Raw genomic sequence first — 14,561 nt, 5'->3', positions numbered from 1 at the left:
TGGTCGCAGAATACTACCTTGAAGGACACCAGATTGTAAGAACACCAAAGGTACAGCTAAGGAAGTATTCATTCCAAATCAACCCACTGCTTGCAAGCACAACAAATCTGATAGCCAGTCTTGTAGATAACTCGGAAACCATTCATTAGCAGTGCTGAAATTGGGGTGCCAGACAGCATTTCATGCATGGCAGATGTCCTGTGAAACAGTCCTATCTTCTTTTGGCAGATCCAGGGTATCCATCCATTACTGACAGTCAAAGGGAGCATAGCCAAAGTGGAACGACCTGAGTGGAAGATAAACTGATAGTTGGAGGTCATGGAGTTAGTGAAATTATTAACCCTAATCCTACCTTCAGGGGTCTTTATGGACCCCAGGCCTACATATTGATGTGTTATTTCTATTTTAGTTGAACAATGTATTTCATGTTTTATTAGCTTGTTTACCTATATGTGCCAGTAATAAATAGATTTGATGTTTTAAGATCCCACCTTGCTGCGTAGTTATAAAAAAATCCTTTCTGGGGTCCAATAAGACCTCAGCTGCTTTTGTTCATTTATTATTATTATTATTATTATTTTTTGCATATATGATGACTTCATATGGTATTTCTATCGAGCAAGTCCTCGAAACCCAGTCCACTCAATCAATGACACCAGCAGGAAGGTATTTTCTCAAGTTACCACTCTCCTCCTTCCTATTGCTAGTTATTGTGGCGTATCTTATTTTCAGCACTGCTTGCGCAAGTACTCAGCAGGATTACTCTGCTAAAGTTACCCGATCATTGTTTTGCACTAATCACTGCTTTGATTATTTTTTCTATTTTTTAAATATATGTTGACTTTATCAATAAAACATGTTTCGCCATTGATGTGAAACTTTGGCAGATGTCATCAAATTGAATGGTTTTTAGTTGGGGTCCGAAAAGACCCCAGTTGGAAAGATTATGTTATAAACTAGCTATTTTGGTTTGATTTGGGTTACTCTTCAGTTCTGCTGCAATTATCCATTACATTACATTTTCCTTATGATGGGGAGTAGCCTGACTGGTGTCAGTTTTGGAACAATTTTTGGCATACTTAAAGAAGATCCATTTTTCGAATGATTCATATAATTCAGGGGATTGTTGGCGTTATTGCACAATGCAAATGACCTGGAAAATTGGAAAATTTGCCATTGAATTGGTGACCATTGAAACCAGAGCAAAGAAAGGGGAGTAGACAAAAGATGAACAGTTTTTGGGTAATATCAGGCACTGGTGCAGCTGTCAGGACCACTCTTACTGGAGTTAAGAGACACTTGGCATTTTTCCACCTTGCCATGTGGGAAGTTCACATGCTGCAAGATGTTTTCATTAAGCAGGTTTAGTATGGTTGCAGGAAGATTAGGGATCTTGGCCTTTTCTGCAAAGACACAATTAAGACAGTCAGCCTTAGGATGACCAGTGTCCATTGTGACCTCATCCTTCAAGAGTGAGGGGCACAGATAAGCAGCACATTCTTGAGACAGACTTCATCAACTCTCATGAAGTTTTTTTTATACATGTTAAAAGATCTGTAAGTTCAGACTTCATTTGGTCCTCACATATGTTATTCTAATATGTCTTAAATATTGAGAAGAGGTAGTTGAATACATGAAGGTAGGAAGTAATGGGGGGAGAGAGAGAGAGAGTAGATTGTTGAGAAATTAGTATCTGGAATCGTCGATGTCTGGAGATGAAGAGATAGTGCACCAGTCAGTTGAAGAGATGGTGGACTGGAGGGCTGACCCATATTCCTGATAAAACTGCCAAACAGGTAGAACCTTGATGGATCCCTGAATACCATCAGGGAGATATGTCTCAAGAGTCCATGATCTGAGGAGCCAAGGGGAGCTAAGGAAGAACCAGAAATTTTGGAAAGAAAGTTGGACATAATCGAGTGAGGCAAAGAGATCGGCAACAAGTGTGCAACATATGGGGTTGGAATCCAACAGATTGAATAACACCGTAAGTGTCACAAAAGGCCTTGATTGCAATACTATGGATGGTGATGTGAGGACCACCGCAAATTCAGCTGGAATGGTGATTGTTTAAACCATGCAGAGATTAGGTAAAGCGAGTTGGGATGGGAGGATGGAGGAGAGTCAAAGATGGCTGAGTGAACAGCTCAGCTCTGCCATTAAGCCTGGCCCTTCAACTCTGGTTGATGGTATCCAGTGTCTCTTGGGAGACAAAGTTCCTCTTTGCCTGAAAGTGGGTTCCAAGACATCTGCCGGCAACATCAAGGATGGTAGTCTTGAAGGCACTCCACAACTCTTCAGGATTCCCCACAACACCCAAACCCCCCGAATCCCCACTCCGGCTGTTCGTAAACTCCTCAGCTACACTATTATTCCTGAGCTTGTCAACATCCAGCAAAGGCTGGGATGGTACCATTCTCCTGGATTTAAGCTGCAACTTCAGAGATGCCTCAGCACCACCCCAACACAAACTACTGCAATCCAACCCAGGAAGGTTACCCTGTGTTTATCCTATCATCAAGGAGTGGGGTCTCAAAGAGTTTTCCCAAATCCTATCATCCAGTGAGCTGCTCTGCAAAGGGCAGATACACAGGAGGTGCTTCCACAGAGTGGCGTTCTAGTTTTCTTCGCGCTTTTAGTGTGTTTTGCAGAGTAAAGTGTTTTTTCTGGTTGTCAGAGTGCAAATCCTGCCACCAACCTCATAGAAAAGGTTACCCATTGCAGGACATCCACAGATACAGTTGGGTGCCAGATATAGATGGCTGTTGGCTCACAAGGAGCTCCTCCACCCTTTGCGAGGTTTTGTTATTAGTCCTGGTGGGTGTCCATTATAGACTCTCCGCACCAGGTGGACCTGGTGGGGGGAGCCAGTTTAATCATCAACAATTGACCATGAACAGGTTACTACAGGTTTTACATGATACCTACCGCAAGTCACAGATCTGATCTGGCCTGACCTGAGAATCAGGGTTGGTTGCCACCGTATCAGCCAGGCTTCTTTGTACCATCCAGCACAGTGCAGAAACCTGTCCTCAAGCAATCCCCCAACCCGAGCCAACCAAAGCATGCCACGACACCCAGCAGACCGAATTGAAAGGTACCCAAATTGGATCAACTCCTTGTGGTTCAGTGATGAAGCACACTTCCATTTGAATGGGGCTATCAACAATCACATCAACATCTTATGGGGTGCTGAGCTTCTGAGATGTCTATCTATGGCCCCAAGTCTACTTGCTTCTGTGCATTGAATTGTGGAGAATTTCGGAGTCAGGATCAAAGCCTGCTTGAACAGAGGTGGAGCACACTTTGAAAATGTCAATTACAAGCAGTATAATGAGTGATTTGAAAATGGCACGGTGGATGCTTTCGATCAATGTATCACTGAACTTGCTACCTTTTTGTAATCTTTCTACAATAAAACGTTCAAATGGTCCATTTTTTGAAGCACCCTGTACACACACACACACACACACACACACACACACACACACACACACACACACACACACACACACACACACCCGAAGGTGGATACCTTGAGACCTGGAAGGGCTCCATTCCACCTTCTGAAACCCACACGTGGAGATAACGACCAACGACACACACTTCAGAAACTATACATGTACAATACAGCAAAGGCCAACCAAATTTAATATACAGTCAGCAACAAAGTCCAGATATCTCAAGTTCAAATTCCAGAAAATTAAAGTAGAAGTTTCAGATTGAAAAAGGTAAAAAAATTTAAACATTGAAACTTTACTCTTCCACTGGTGAGAGGTTACACAAACTGAAATCGCATCTGAAATTCTTCAAGAATAAACAATTTTAAAGCATGTAATAATTATATTAGTTCACACAAAGACAAGCATGCACCACAAATTTATTTTAAAAAAAGGAAGCAGACTTTCACCAGCATTGACGTTTCACAGCAACCACAAAAATGCACACAGCAATCATTCTCAGCTGCAGATCGAGTTTAATGCACAAGTGCATATTAATTGACATTTGTAAAGGACACAAATACATAACTTCGTGCTCAATTCCTCATTAATATTCAATAAGGCTATACAAATTATTCCAAGGTTTGATAGATTTCCACTGCTCAATAAACATGTGTGAACGTTAATGAAAACAGCAGCGAGTTCCAAAGAATTAATACGTGCGGCTGCACGCAATCCGCCTGCAAAATCAGACTGATTGTTCCGCTACGATTTGTTGATCTTTGTCAAGGTACACGATGATGCCCTCCATCCTGATTCTGTAATATAATTACAGGTGTTAAACTTGTCAACTCTGTGTACGGTTCTGACAATTGTGGATGTACAGAACATAGGGGGAAACTCGCAAAATGCTTATTGCCAATTTCGGAGAACTTATGGCTTTGGGATTTCCTTGAAATGAATATCCCTTCGGATGTAAGTGCTCCGATCATTTTGAAAGTGCAATTCACAAAGCCTCGACTACTGTGCTTTGAATAAGCAAGTCTCACATTCAAATGAAGAAAACGTTTTTTGTTTTCTTTAATGGGAAATTGTACGAATGTCATGCTCATTCAAAAGCATTCATTTCTACCCTCGCCGAAGGAGAGGGCATTGCATTTGGGTCCGTTTGTTCGTTACTTGTAAAATCGAAGATTTTCTTGAGTCTATTGGTAAGTCGATTTTGTTATTCTGTTGGGTGGTCGCTAGACTATCGTTATTCTCAGGTTTTCCGTCTGTTTGTTTGTATGTAATGGACAGCTCTGGAGGCCAGAGGAGTCAACCGATTTTGATGAAACTTGACTGGTAGGTTCATACCAGGATCTAGTTGTACGCTTTTGAGCACCGTTGCTATGGACGCCACCGTTGCCTAGCAAAGGGACTTTGAAATTTTTGAAAAAATCCGAAAAATATTTTTATATTTTTTTTTCGAAAATCAAAAATTGGCTTCCTCGCTTTTATGCGCACTATAATCAACCTCTTTGTCAAAAAATTTCAGCCCGATCCGTCAAAAACTGTATGACTAGTATGCAATTATATGGCGACCACCCATGTCGCCTACTGGCTTGTCTGTCTGTCTGTTTATCACCTACAGGTCACAATTTTAAACGGATCTTCACGAAACTTCACCACATAGAAGCTTTTGTTGTGAGGAAGAAGCCTATTGTCTTTTGAGGTCAAAAGTCCAACATAGGTCAAAGGTCAACAAATAAGGCGGTATTTATAAATTCCTCAATTTTCATCAGATTGACTTGAAATTTTAAGAGGATTTATATTTCAGGTCACTGAATTCAACGAGCCAATGTTTTTTTAAGATCAACATCGACTAAAAGGTCAACATAGGCTCAAGATCAACAACTTAGGTGAGATTTCTAAAATCCTCAATTTTCATCCGATTGACTTGAAATTTGAAGAGAACTTATTTATCAGGTTACTGAATTCAATTTCCAATTATTTTGGAGGTCCACATAGACCAAAAGGTCAACATCGGCCGAATTTCTAAAATTGTCACTTTTCATCTGATTAACTTGAAATTTGAGGAGGCGTTACATATTTGGTCATTGAATTCAACCACCAATTATTTTTGGGTTCACATTTGTTTTATGGATTTTGCAAGTATTTTGCTCTGCATGACGTCTTCTTGTTTGTTTGTCTGTCAATCGCCGACAAGTCACAAATTCAAACTGATCTTCACAAAACTTCACCACATGGTAGAGTTTGTCATAAAGAAGAACGCTTTTGTTTTTGAGGTCAAAAGGTCAACATAGGCCAAAGGTCAACACCTCAGGTGAGATTTCTAAAATTTTCAATTTTCATCCAATTGACTTGAAATTTGAAGAGCATTTATATGTCAGGTCACTGAATTCCACTAGTCAATTACTTTTGAGATCAACATCGAGCAAAAGGTCAACATAGGTGAAAGGTCAACAACTTCGGTGAGATTTTTAAAATCCTCAATTTTCATCCGATTGACTTGAAATTTGAAGAGGATTTATATTTCAGGTCATTAATTCAACCAGCCAATTACTTTTGAGGTCATCCAAGACCAAAAGGTCAACATCGGCCGAATTTCTAAAATTATCAATTTTCATCTGATTCACTTGAAATTGAAGATGAGTTGCACATTTGGTCATTGAATTCAATCACCAATTATTTTGAGGTCAAATTTGTTTTACGGATTTTGCGAGTGTCGTGCTCTGCACAACGTCTTCTTGTTTGCTTGTTTGTCTGCACAGAACTTTCATGTTTTTCTCCACAACCGCTTGTCGGATTGAGACAAAATTTTCACCATAAGTGTGACTGTTCATGTTGAATAGTTTAATCATAATTATTGTCATAGGTCACGTGATGTGGCAGCCATGTTGGGGAAAAAATTATGACGTCATAGGTGCCTTCGTTATGACATCATAATTGCCTCCGTAGAATGCAACATCTGATCAGCATGAAAATTTTTGAGGGTCATCTTGGGATAAAATGGTCCACAGAAAAAAAATTGATTACTTCATTGGTCACGTGATTCGGCGGCCATATTGTTTTTCTTTAAAGCATCCTTCAAAAATCTGGAACAAAAGGTTCACACATATGACATCATAGGTCACATGGTTTGTTAGCCATATTGGATTTACCCTCACACCTATAAAAAAAATCTTCTCCAAAACAGCTGGACAGATCGAGGGGAAACTTCACACAAGTGTTTCCCAAGCCGTGGGGGTGTACAAGTTTGTTAAGGAATAATTGATAGGTCACATGGTTTGGTAGCCATAATGGATTGAAGAAAAATATTAAATAATATTTTCTCTGGAACCGCTTCATCAATCGACGTGAACCTTCACAATTATGATCTTGTCATGATAGGGAATAAAAGTTTTAAATTTCAACTTGATCAGATACATGATCTGGCAGGCAAAATTATTTAATTTTTTTGATCTGTGTTCTTTTTGATTTAAAATATATATTTTTTGAATAAGGCTTACTTGGCTGTGCCTGGATTGGTTTGAGGGTAAATGAGTAGCAGCTGAAATGTGAATCCTATCCAGGTCCCTCCTGATAACTTCATCTTTGCTTTTTGCTTGTTTGGGTTCCTTCTGATTACTCCAATGCAGGGCTGTACCTATTTGGTCTTCCATTTTATTTGAGTTGAATATTTTTTAATCCCATTCTAAATTCAATTGAATCATCATGAAAAACGTCATGGGTCAGGGTCAGGTGTCCAATCAAAGCGAGGTTGCAAAGTGGGGCGTCTTGGTACCCGGTTATCACTGTCAGCAGTTATAGTCTGGGATCCAAGGCCCATAAATCTAACTTTGATGTGACACCCCTGCTGTAAAAAATTTGGCACTTGAATCATGTTTGTGGGGGTGTAGGACACCAGAAAAGTGACTTTGGCAAGTCGGATCGGATTGCGCTACTTCTTCTGGGACGATTTTTTTGTACTTCAGCCGGCAAATCCCAATATCGAAAAAAACTCGGGGTAGGGGAAATGCAAATCCCTGTATCTCTTGAACCCTGCATCTCACAGTAACAAACTACCACTTATTCGTTTTGGTAGAATTTCAGCTTTCAAATGATGTATAACAAAATTTGATTGCATGACCTCTGGGGTCAGGGGAGGTCAAAAGGTCACAGGAAGTAGGTCATGCTGAAAATCTAGGCCTTACATTAAACAAATTGTAATTTTGATGTCTCATAGTGTTACGATAAAGCAATCCTTGATATTACTGTGTTCTTTACATCCCCTGATGTTTTTGGGAAAGGAAGGTTAGGACTGAGAAACATTTTGCCTCTTTATTTTGAGTGTATTTGGGGGGTCATTTTTTCAGAAATCCACAAAATTCTGTATTTTCGTAATTAATTATATTCGCGTAAAATTAATATGTGAGTATCATTCATGCTTCCCCCTATATCTACCATAACCTAATGATGTTTTCTCCTTTTTTCACACCGGTACGGCCCTCATATTAAAGAATGGAACCTGTAATGACAGTGAAAGTTAAAGGAAAAAGGACTTTTTCTGATCTAAAATGACTATTCAAAATGTTTGGTCTGCCAAACAGTATGTGATGACAAGGGCTCTCTGTACAAGCTAACCAAAAGAGGTCTGAAAACATTTAAGAATGCTGTCGAAATCAGGAAAGACGAGGTGCATCAAAGACTGTGGGGTGACCTTCAGGACGCAGATGATTTCCTGTCAAAAAATCCTCTGTGCCACGTAAAGTGTCGCAGTGGGTATACACACAAAAGGTCCCTTGATGATGTAATTTCTGCTAAACGGGCAAAGGATGAGCAAGGTTGTGGGGAAACTTCAGAGGGAGCCAGGAAAGGAGACAGAACAAGTTCCATGGATTTCAAAAAGACTTTAAAAACTGTGTGTTTTCTGTGTGAAAAGGAACGTGATTCAAAAGGGGACAGAACATTGATACTAGTTAGTACAATAGAGAGACAGAAATCAATTCATAACAAAAAGCGAATACCTCGATATCGCGCGGCTGGGGGCAGTAAAAGTCTAGGTTAAGAATGATGAAACAATTTTACAGTTATAAAATTTAAATATAGACACGGTGAATTAGCATGCATGATGGGAAGAGTTGTGACTTTGGACAAATTTCTATTTATAGCCCTCAGATCAAAGGGACGTATGCGGCCATAAGTGTGACAGAAGACACAGGACAGAATAGCCAATTATATAACAGCGTGATGTCGCCGTGCTATAAAAAGACAAAGGAACTTAATAACAAGAATATTCTACTCAAAATTGATGGTTTTGGTGACGAGTGCCTAGACTTAATTGCAAATGATTTATGCTATCATGTGAGGTGTATGAACAAGTTTATGAGTGTATGTAGCAAAACTGAAAATAAAAGTCAAGACCCAAGTTTGCATGACCAGGTGTTTCAAACACTTCTGTCTGAGGTTACATCAGGACTTATGATTGACAGGCATGTCTATTACATTTGCCAGCTTTCAAAACGGTATGATGAAATGTCGAAACAGCATGGTAATACTGCACAGCGGCCTTATAGAACTGATAGGTTGACAAAACGATTTTTGGATCATTTTGGCGCCGACATTCAGCTCATTACTTTGAACAATGGAACTCTAATTTGTTCCTCTTCTTTGACCACCAAGGAACTTTGTGATCAGGTTGTGGGACTCAAGGCTGAAGGTGACGAATGCCAACTTTTTCCAGATGATGATTATGATGGTGACAATTTTATTACAAATGTATCAGGTAGTTCATATCCTCTGGCAAAGCACTTTGAGATGGAAATAAAACAGGCTGCAAAAAGGGTGCCTCAAGTTCAGGGAACTGCAATTGAGATTTCTTACAAAGAGGCATCTAATCAAGTTCCTGTAGATTTGTATAATCATTTGGCATGGTTGATAACAAACTGTTATGAAACTACAGATGAAGGGGGAAAGGTTCAGATTCCTGAAGACGAAAATGAGAAAGTTCTGAACTTAGCGCAGGATGTTATGGGATACCTAAGTAACCAGCCAGTCCCAAAACACATTGGGGTTGGTCTTCATATTCTTAAACAAGCGCGGAGCAAAAACCTAATAACAATGATGAACAGATTTGGAAATGGTATTAGTTATGCCACCACTCAGCGATACCTCACAACAATGGCAAATGATATTTCTGAGAGAGAAGAGAGGGAAGGAATATTCATCCTAACTAACGATATTCCTGGGCATTTTACACAGTATGCACGAGACAACTTAAATTTCCATTCTGACACAGAGGATGGTGGCAGCCTTGATGCCACTTCCAATATCATTTACCAGTACCGAGAAAGACCTGACGTTGAGCAAGCTGGAATGGTTCTAGTAAAAAAAAACAAGGCAATTAACTATCAATGCACCAGAAAAGTTTGTACCTGTGGACAGTAATCTTGCGCTGAAGGACAGAAAACAAGCCAGATCATTGCATGGTATTGAAATCTGTCAGGGTGATGACAAAGAAAGCGGCACTCTGGCTGATGAAAACATCGTTTGGTTTCTTTTACGGATGTTTCCAACCGAAATGATGACCATTGTAGAAGATAGCGTGTCTATTTCTTCTCCAACTTGGAACAGTTTCTTCGAACTTAGTGCTGGGCAAGAAGCGCAAAAAACAACAATTGGTTATGGCCCACTATATCCCAAAACTCCTACAAGTCCTGATGTTGTCAAAACCTCATTGGATTACTTTCATGTCAGTCAGTCTTAAGCTTGGGCAGCCAAAAACGGTCATCACATGTGACCAAGCAATCTATGATATAATAAAGGGCTTGGTAGTAAAAGAACCGGAGAAATACAAGGATGTCATAGTACGCTTGGGAGGTTTCCACATTGCACAAAACTTCCTGGGCTCCATCGGCTTTTTCATGAAGGAGAGTGGCATCGAAGACCTACTGGTTTCAAGTGACACCTGCGGGAGAGGCACAGCTAACAAAGTAATAGGTGGAAAGGACTATTACAAGATGGTACGGTACCATTCATGGGTCTGTGAAGCAATGTTCATGCTCAAGTGGGAGTTCTTTGAGAGATGGCTGGCCAAAGAAAATGATGTTGAAGCCCTTTCTGTAGTGTCGTCAACGCTGGAAAATCTGAGAAATGTGTTAGATATGAAAGACAAGCAGAAAGTTTCGGAATTTGAGGATGAGGTCTTGAGACATCTGGCAACTATGGAAAACCTTTGGAGGGACTTTGAGCACACACTGGGCATGACAGCGAGATTTTGGAAGATATAAATCGAAATGGTTCTCATAATCAAGCGATACATCCATGCCGAGAGGGTTGGCTTGTGGAAGCAGCATTCGCAACAGGCCCAAAACATGTTGCCATACACTGTACCCTCAGGTCACAGTAAATACATGTCTTGCCTGCCAATTTATTTGAATGAGATGGACAACCTCCCTCAGTCAGCGCCAGAAGTGCACCAGGCATTTGAGGCAGGGAACTTTAGTGTTCATGTAACAGAGGGAGGCTTCAATGGAGTTTGGACTGATTTAGCATTTGAACAAACATACAATAAAGAGGGCAACACAAGTCTGTTCAAAGGAATAACCCAGGATGAGGCTACCCGTGAGAAGTATATCAAAACATTGACAGACTCTGATACAGAAGTCAAAAATGGCAAAGAAATGGTCCACATGGACTGTCCACAGTCAGACCATCATGACAAAATGACCAAAGACGACATAGACAAAGTGATGAAAATCAAGTTGACGGTAACAGGAAAAATGAGAAACCCATTTTCAGATGCTGTTGGGACTGACAAGCTGATCAATATTTCTACAGGAGAAACACTTACATTTGCAACACAGCGGAAAAAAGGAAAGAAGAAGCAAGACAAGGTCAAACAAGTACTATCTGAGGAAAGTGAAGTTACAAGGGCCCTTTGTTTCACACGGGATCTAAATGATGAAGCAAGGATTGATGCGTTTAGTTATGAATGGCTGGAATACCCGCCATCTCTGTTTGAATCAGACAGGGATGAATATACCATGCGGAAAGGAACCAAATCAGACTTTATAGTGACACTATAGGATAAGTTTTCTGATTCATGGGTGCCTTTGAAGGAATTGCCCATCGGTTGTGCATCACAGTTAGTTTATCTTATTGATCCGATGGCATTCATCCAACGTTTTCAGACTCTAGGTGAGAGTACATTCGGGTAACTTCAAGAGAGGTACAAGAGTAAAATCATGAGTATGAAACCTGTAAACTGTCAGGAGGTACACTTCATTGGTGATAGGTATGACCTTGGCCTGCAGAGTCTAAAGGGGGACGAACGCCACAGACGGGAAATGGATGTGAGCTCACCCGAGTATGTTCCGGCAGACACTCTGGCCATTCCTGCATGGAAAGGATTCCTGTCAAACCATGTAACAAGGAAAATCTACTGTCATATCTCATCATGTTGGTCAATTGACTCTTCGCCTGATGGCTTCAGTCTGGTACGAGGAATTTCGCCAGATGCGATACGTGTCACAAAGAATGGAGCAACTGCCATTCGTGAGCTGCACTGTCCTTCCCATGATGAGGCAGACACTAGAATTTTTGCACATATAGCGAACTGTCCAGATGAAAGTGTTGTGATCATTCAGGCGACTGACACGGACATTATACTGCTATCATTGTACCATTTTCCCAGGCTAATGAATATCAAACAGCTATGGGTGGAAAAAAATGACCTCTTCCTCCCTGTTCATGACTTGGTGAAGTCACTGGGTGAAGCTGTGGATGTGGACCCTTTGCAGTTAACTGACACCTTGCTTCCTTGTTATGTCTTGTCAGGCTGCGATTCAGTCAGCTATCCATTCAGACGGGGCAAAAAGAGGGCAGCAACAGTTGCACTACAACATGTAGGCAAAATGCCAGCATTTTCGAGTTTTGTCCTCACCGATTCAGGCCAGAATGATGAGTTGAGCAGTGAAGCTCACAGATTTTTTTGTGATCTTTATGGCAGAGCAGACTATATGTCCTTAGATAAACTCTGTGCTCATTTATTTGCTTCCAGCAAAAGGGATCTGCGATCTCTGCCTCCAACTGAAGACGCGTTTCACCGTCACGTTCTAAGGTCTCTTTGCCAGATCAGCCTGTACAAACAGGCCACACTTGCCAACCCAGTCCTTCTTCCACCTGATAAATATGGTTGGGATGTGGACGATGACAGGTTGCTTCCAATCATGAAGAAAAAGTCATCAAAACCTGCCATTGCGAGATTGTCTTTCTGCAAATGCAAGAAAACGCCGAGCTGTCTGAGGAACTGCCCATGTGAAAAAGCGGGTGTGCCATGCATCACAGCATGCGCCTGCAATGGGGACCAAGATAAGTGTGGACGGTTAGTGGGTGAAGACAGTGATGGTGATGAATAAACTTTTCATCCTCAGTTTACCATGTGTCGTACTCCATAACATAGTCCTTTTTCGTGGCTGAGAGTGAATTAGACTTTGCAAGTACATGTATGACATACAGAATTTCCAGCTACTATAGCCCAAACTTTATAAAATCCATTTGATTGTTAGTATAAGAGTTAGTGTCTATTCCCTGCAGTCAGGAGTCCATGAGTATCTCACAAATTTGCAGGGAATACATGGATGCGAAAAGCAATCACACTCCTGCCACAGCTGTATCACAGTTACAACACAGTAATTGCCGGACACTTAATGCCCCCCCCCCCTGAAGTTGGGGCTCATGCTGTATGGAAGAGACAATGACTGTAACATTGTTTTACCAATGCATTCATATGTTTAAATATTGTGCTGTACAAAGTTTTAGGTCACTTTATTACTGTGAAAAATTACTGTGAAAAAATCTTATGATATCCAAAACCAAGATTTTGGGTTTCCGGTTGCCATTTTTTCCGCAAATAGCTTAAGAAATAGCACTAAATAGAGTGGCAAGGTGTTATTTAATCCTAACCGTCCTTTTTCAAAAACATCAGAGGCATGTATAGGACACCATTATGCCAAGGGTTTTCATAATAAAATTCTCATAGCAGCAAAATTACAATTTGTTTAATGTAAGACCTAGATTTTCAGCATGACCTACTTTCTGTGACCTTTTGACCTCCCCTGACCCCAGAGGTCATCCAATCAAATTTTGTTATACATTATTCGAAAGCTGATATTCTACCAAAAATAATGAGTGGGAGTTTGTTACTGTGAGATGCAGGGTTCAAGAGATACAGGGATTTGCATTCCCCCCAACCCCTAGTTTTTTCAATATTGGGATTTGCCGGCTGAAGTAAAAAAAATCGTCCCTGGAGAAGTTGCGCAATCCGATCCAACTTGCGAAAGTCACTTTTCTGGTGTCGTACACACCCACAAACATGATTCAAGTGCCAAAAATTTTACAGCAGGGGTGTCACATCAAAAGTGTTATTTTGCACATTTTTGGCCTTTGGATCCCAGACTATTATAAAGTGGCAGTTCTCTTCATGTCTCTTATAAATTACAGAGCACACCAGTACACAAACGGCACACAAAATACACCACAAAAACTACACAAAGCCCACACAAAAGTCCTGGCGAGGGTCTGCAATCTTCAATTGCTCTTTTTCTTGTTTTTAGCTCGCCTGGTCGAAGAACAGAGAGCTGTAGCGATACCCCCGGCATGAGCGTGAGCTTCAGCGTCAGCGTGAAAATGTTAAAGTTTTTGGTGCAAGTTATTTAGAAGCTTGCCATTCATTTAATGTGTACTAGGATGCTGATATTTGGCATGGAGGTTCCTTTGGGATATGTTATTGATGTCGTGAAGTTGAAATTAAAAAATAATTTCAAATGTTTTAAATTTTTGACCTGTTTTGAACTTAACTTTTTTGTAGCACATCAACGTTAAAGTTTTTGGTGCAAGTTATTTAGAAGCTTGCCATTCATTTAATATGTGTACGAGGATGCTGATATTTGGCAAGGATGTTCCCTTGGGGTATACTATTAGTGTAGTGAAGTTGAAATTAAAAAAATATTTCAATTTTTTTTTAATTTTTGACCTGTTTTGAACTTAACTTTTTGTAGCATATCAACGTTAAAGTTTTTGGTACTAGTTATTTAGAAGCTTACCAATCATTTAATATGTGTACTAGGATGCTGATAT

At 40.4% G+C, this 14,561-nt stretch overlaps 2 protein-coding genes across 2 annotated transcripts in view; one reads left to right on the top strand and one right to left on the bottom strand.

Annotated features, from left to right (window-relative positions):
* LOC147018993 (chemokine-like protein TAFA-1) overlaps window positions 1–14,561 on the bottom strand; it is a 703,168-nt gene that overhangs the window by 485,221 nt on the left and 203,386 nt on the right. The window lies entirely within an intron of this gene.
* Window positions 11,763–12,841, top strand: LOC147018994 (uncharacterized). Its single transcript, XM_085900050.1, has one exon. The coding sequence runs from the start codon at window positions 11,771–11,773 to the stop codon at window positions 12,839–12,841; it is 1,071 nt and encodes a 356-aa protein (XP_085756176.1). The 5' UTR covers window positions 11,763–11,770.

The sequence above is a fragment of the Eptatretus burgeri genome, chromosome 10 (genome assembly GCF_056783735.1).
Source record: "Eptatretus burgeri isolate ZD-2024b chromosome 10, Ebu_testis_v1, whole genome shotgun sequence".
Lineage (NCBI taxonomy): Eukaryota > Metazoa > Chordata > Myxini > Myxiniformes > Myxinidae > Eptatretus > Eptatretus burgeri.
The sequence above is the reverse complement of the archived record's forward strand: the minus strand, read 5'-3'. Positions and strand labels throughout refer to the sequence as shown.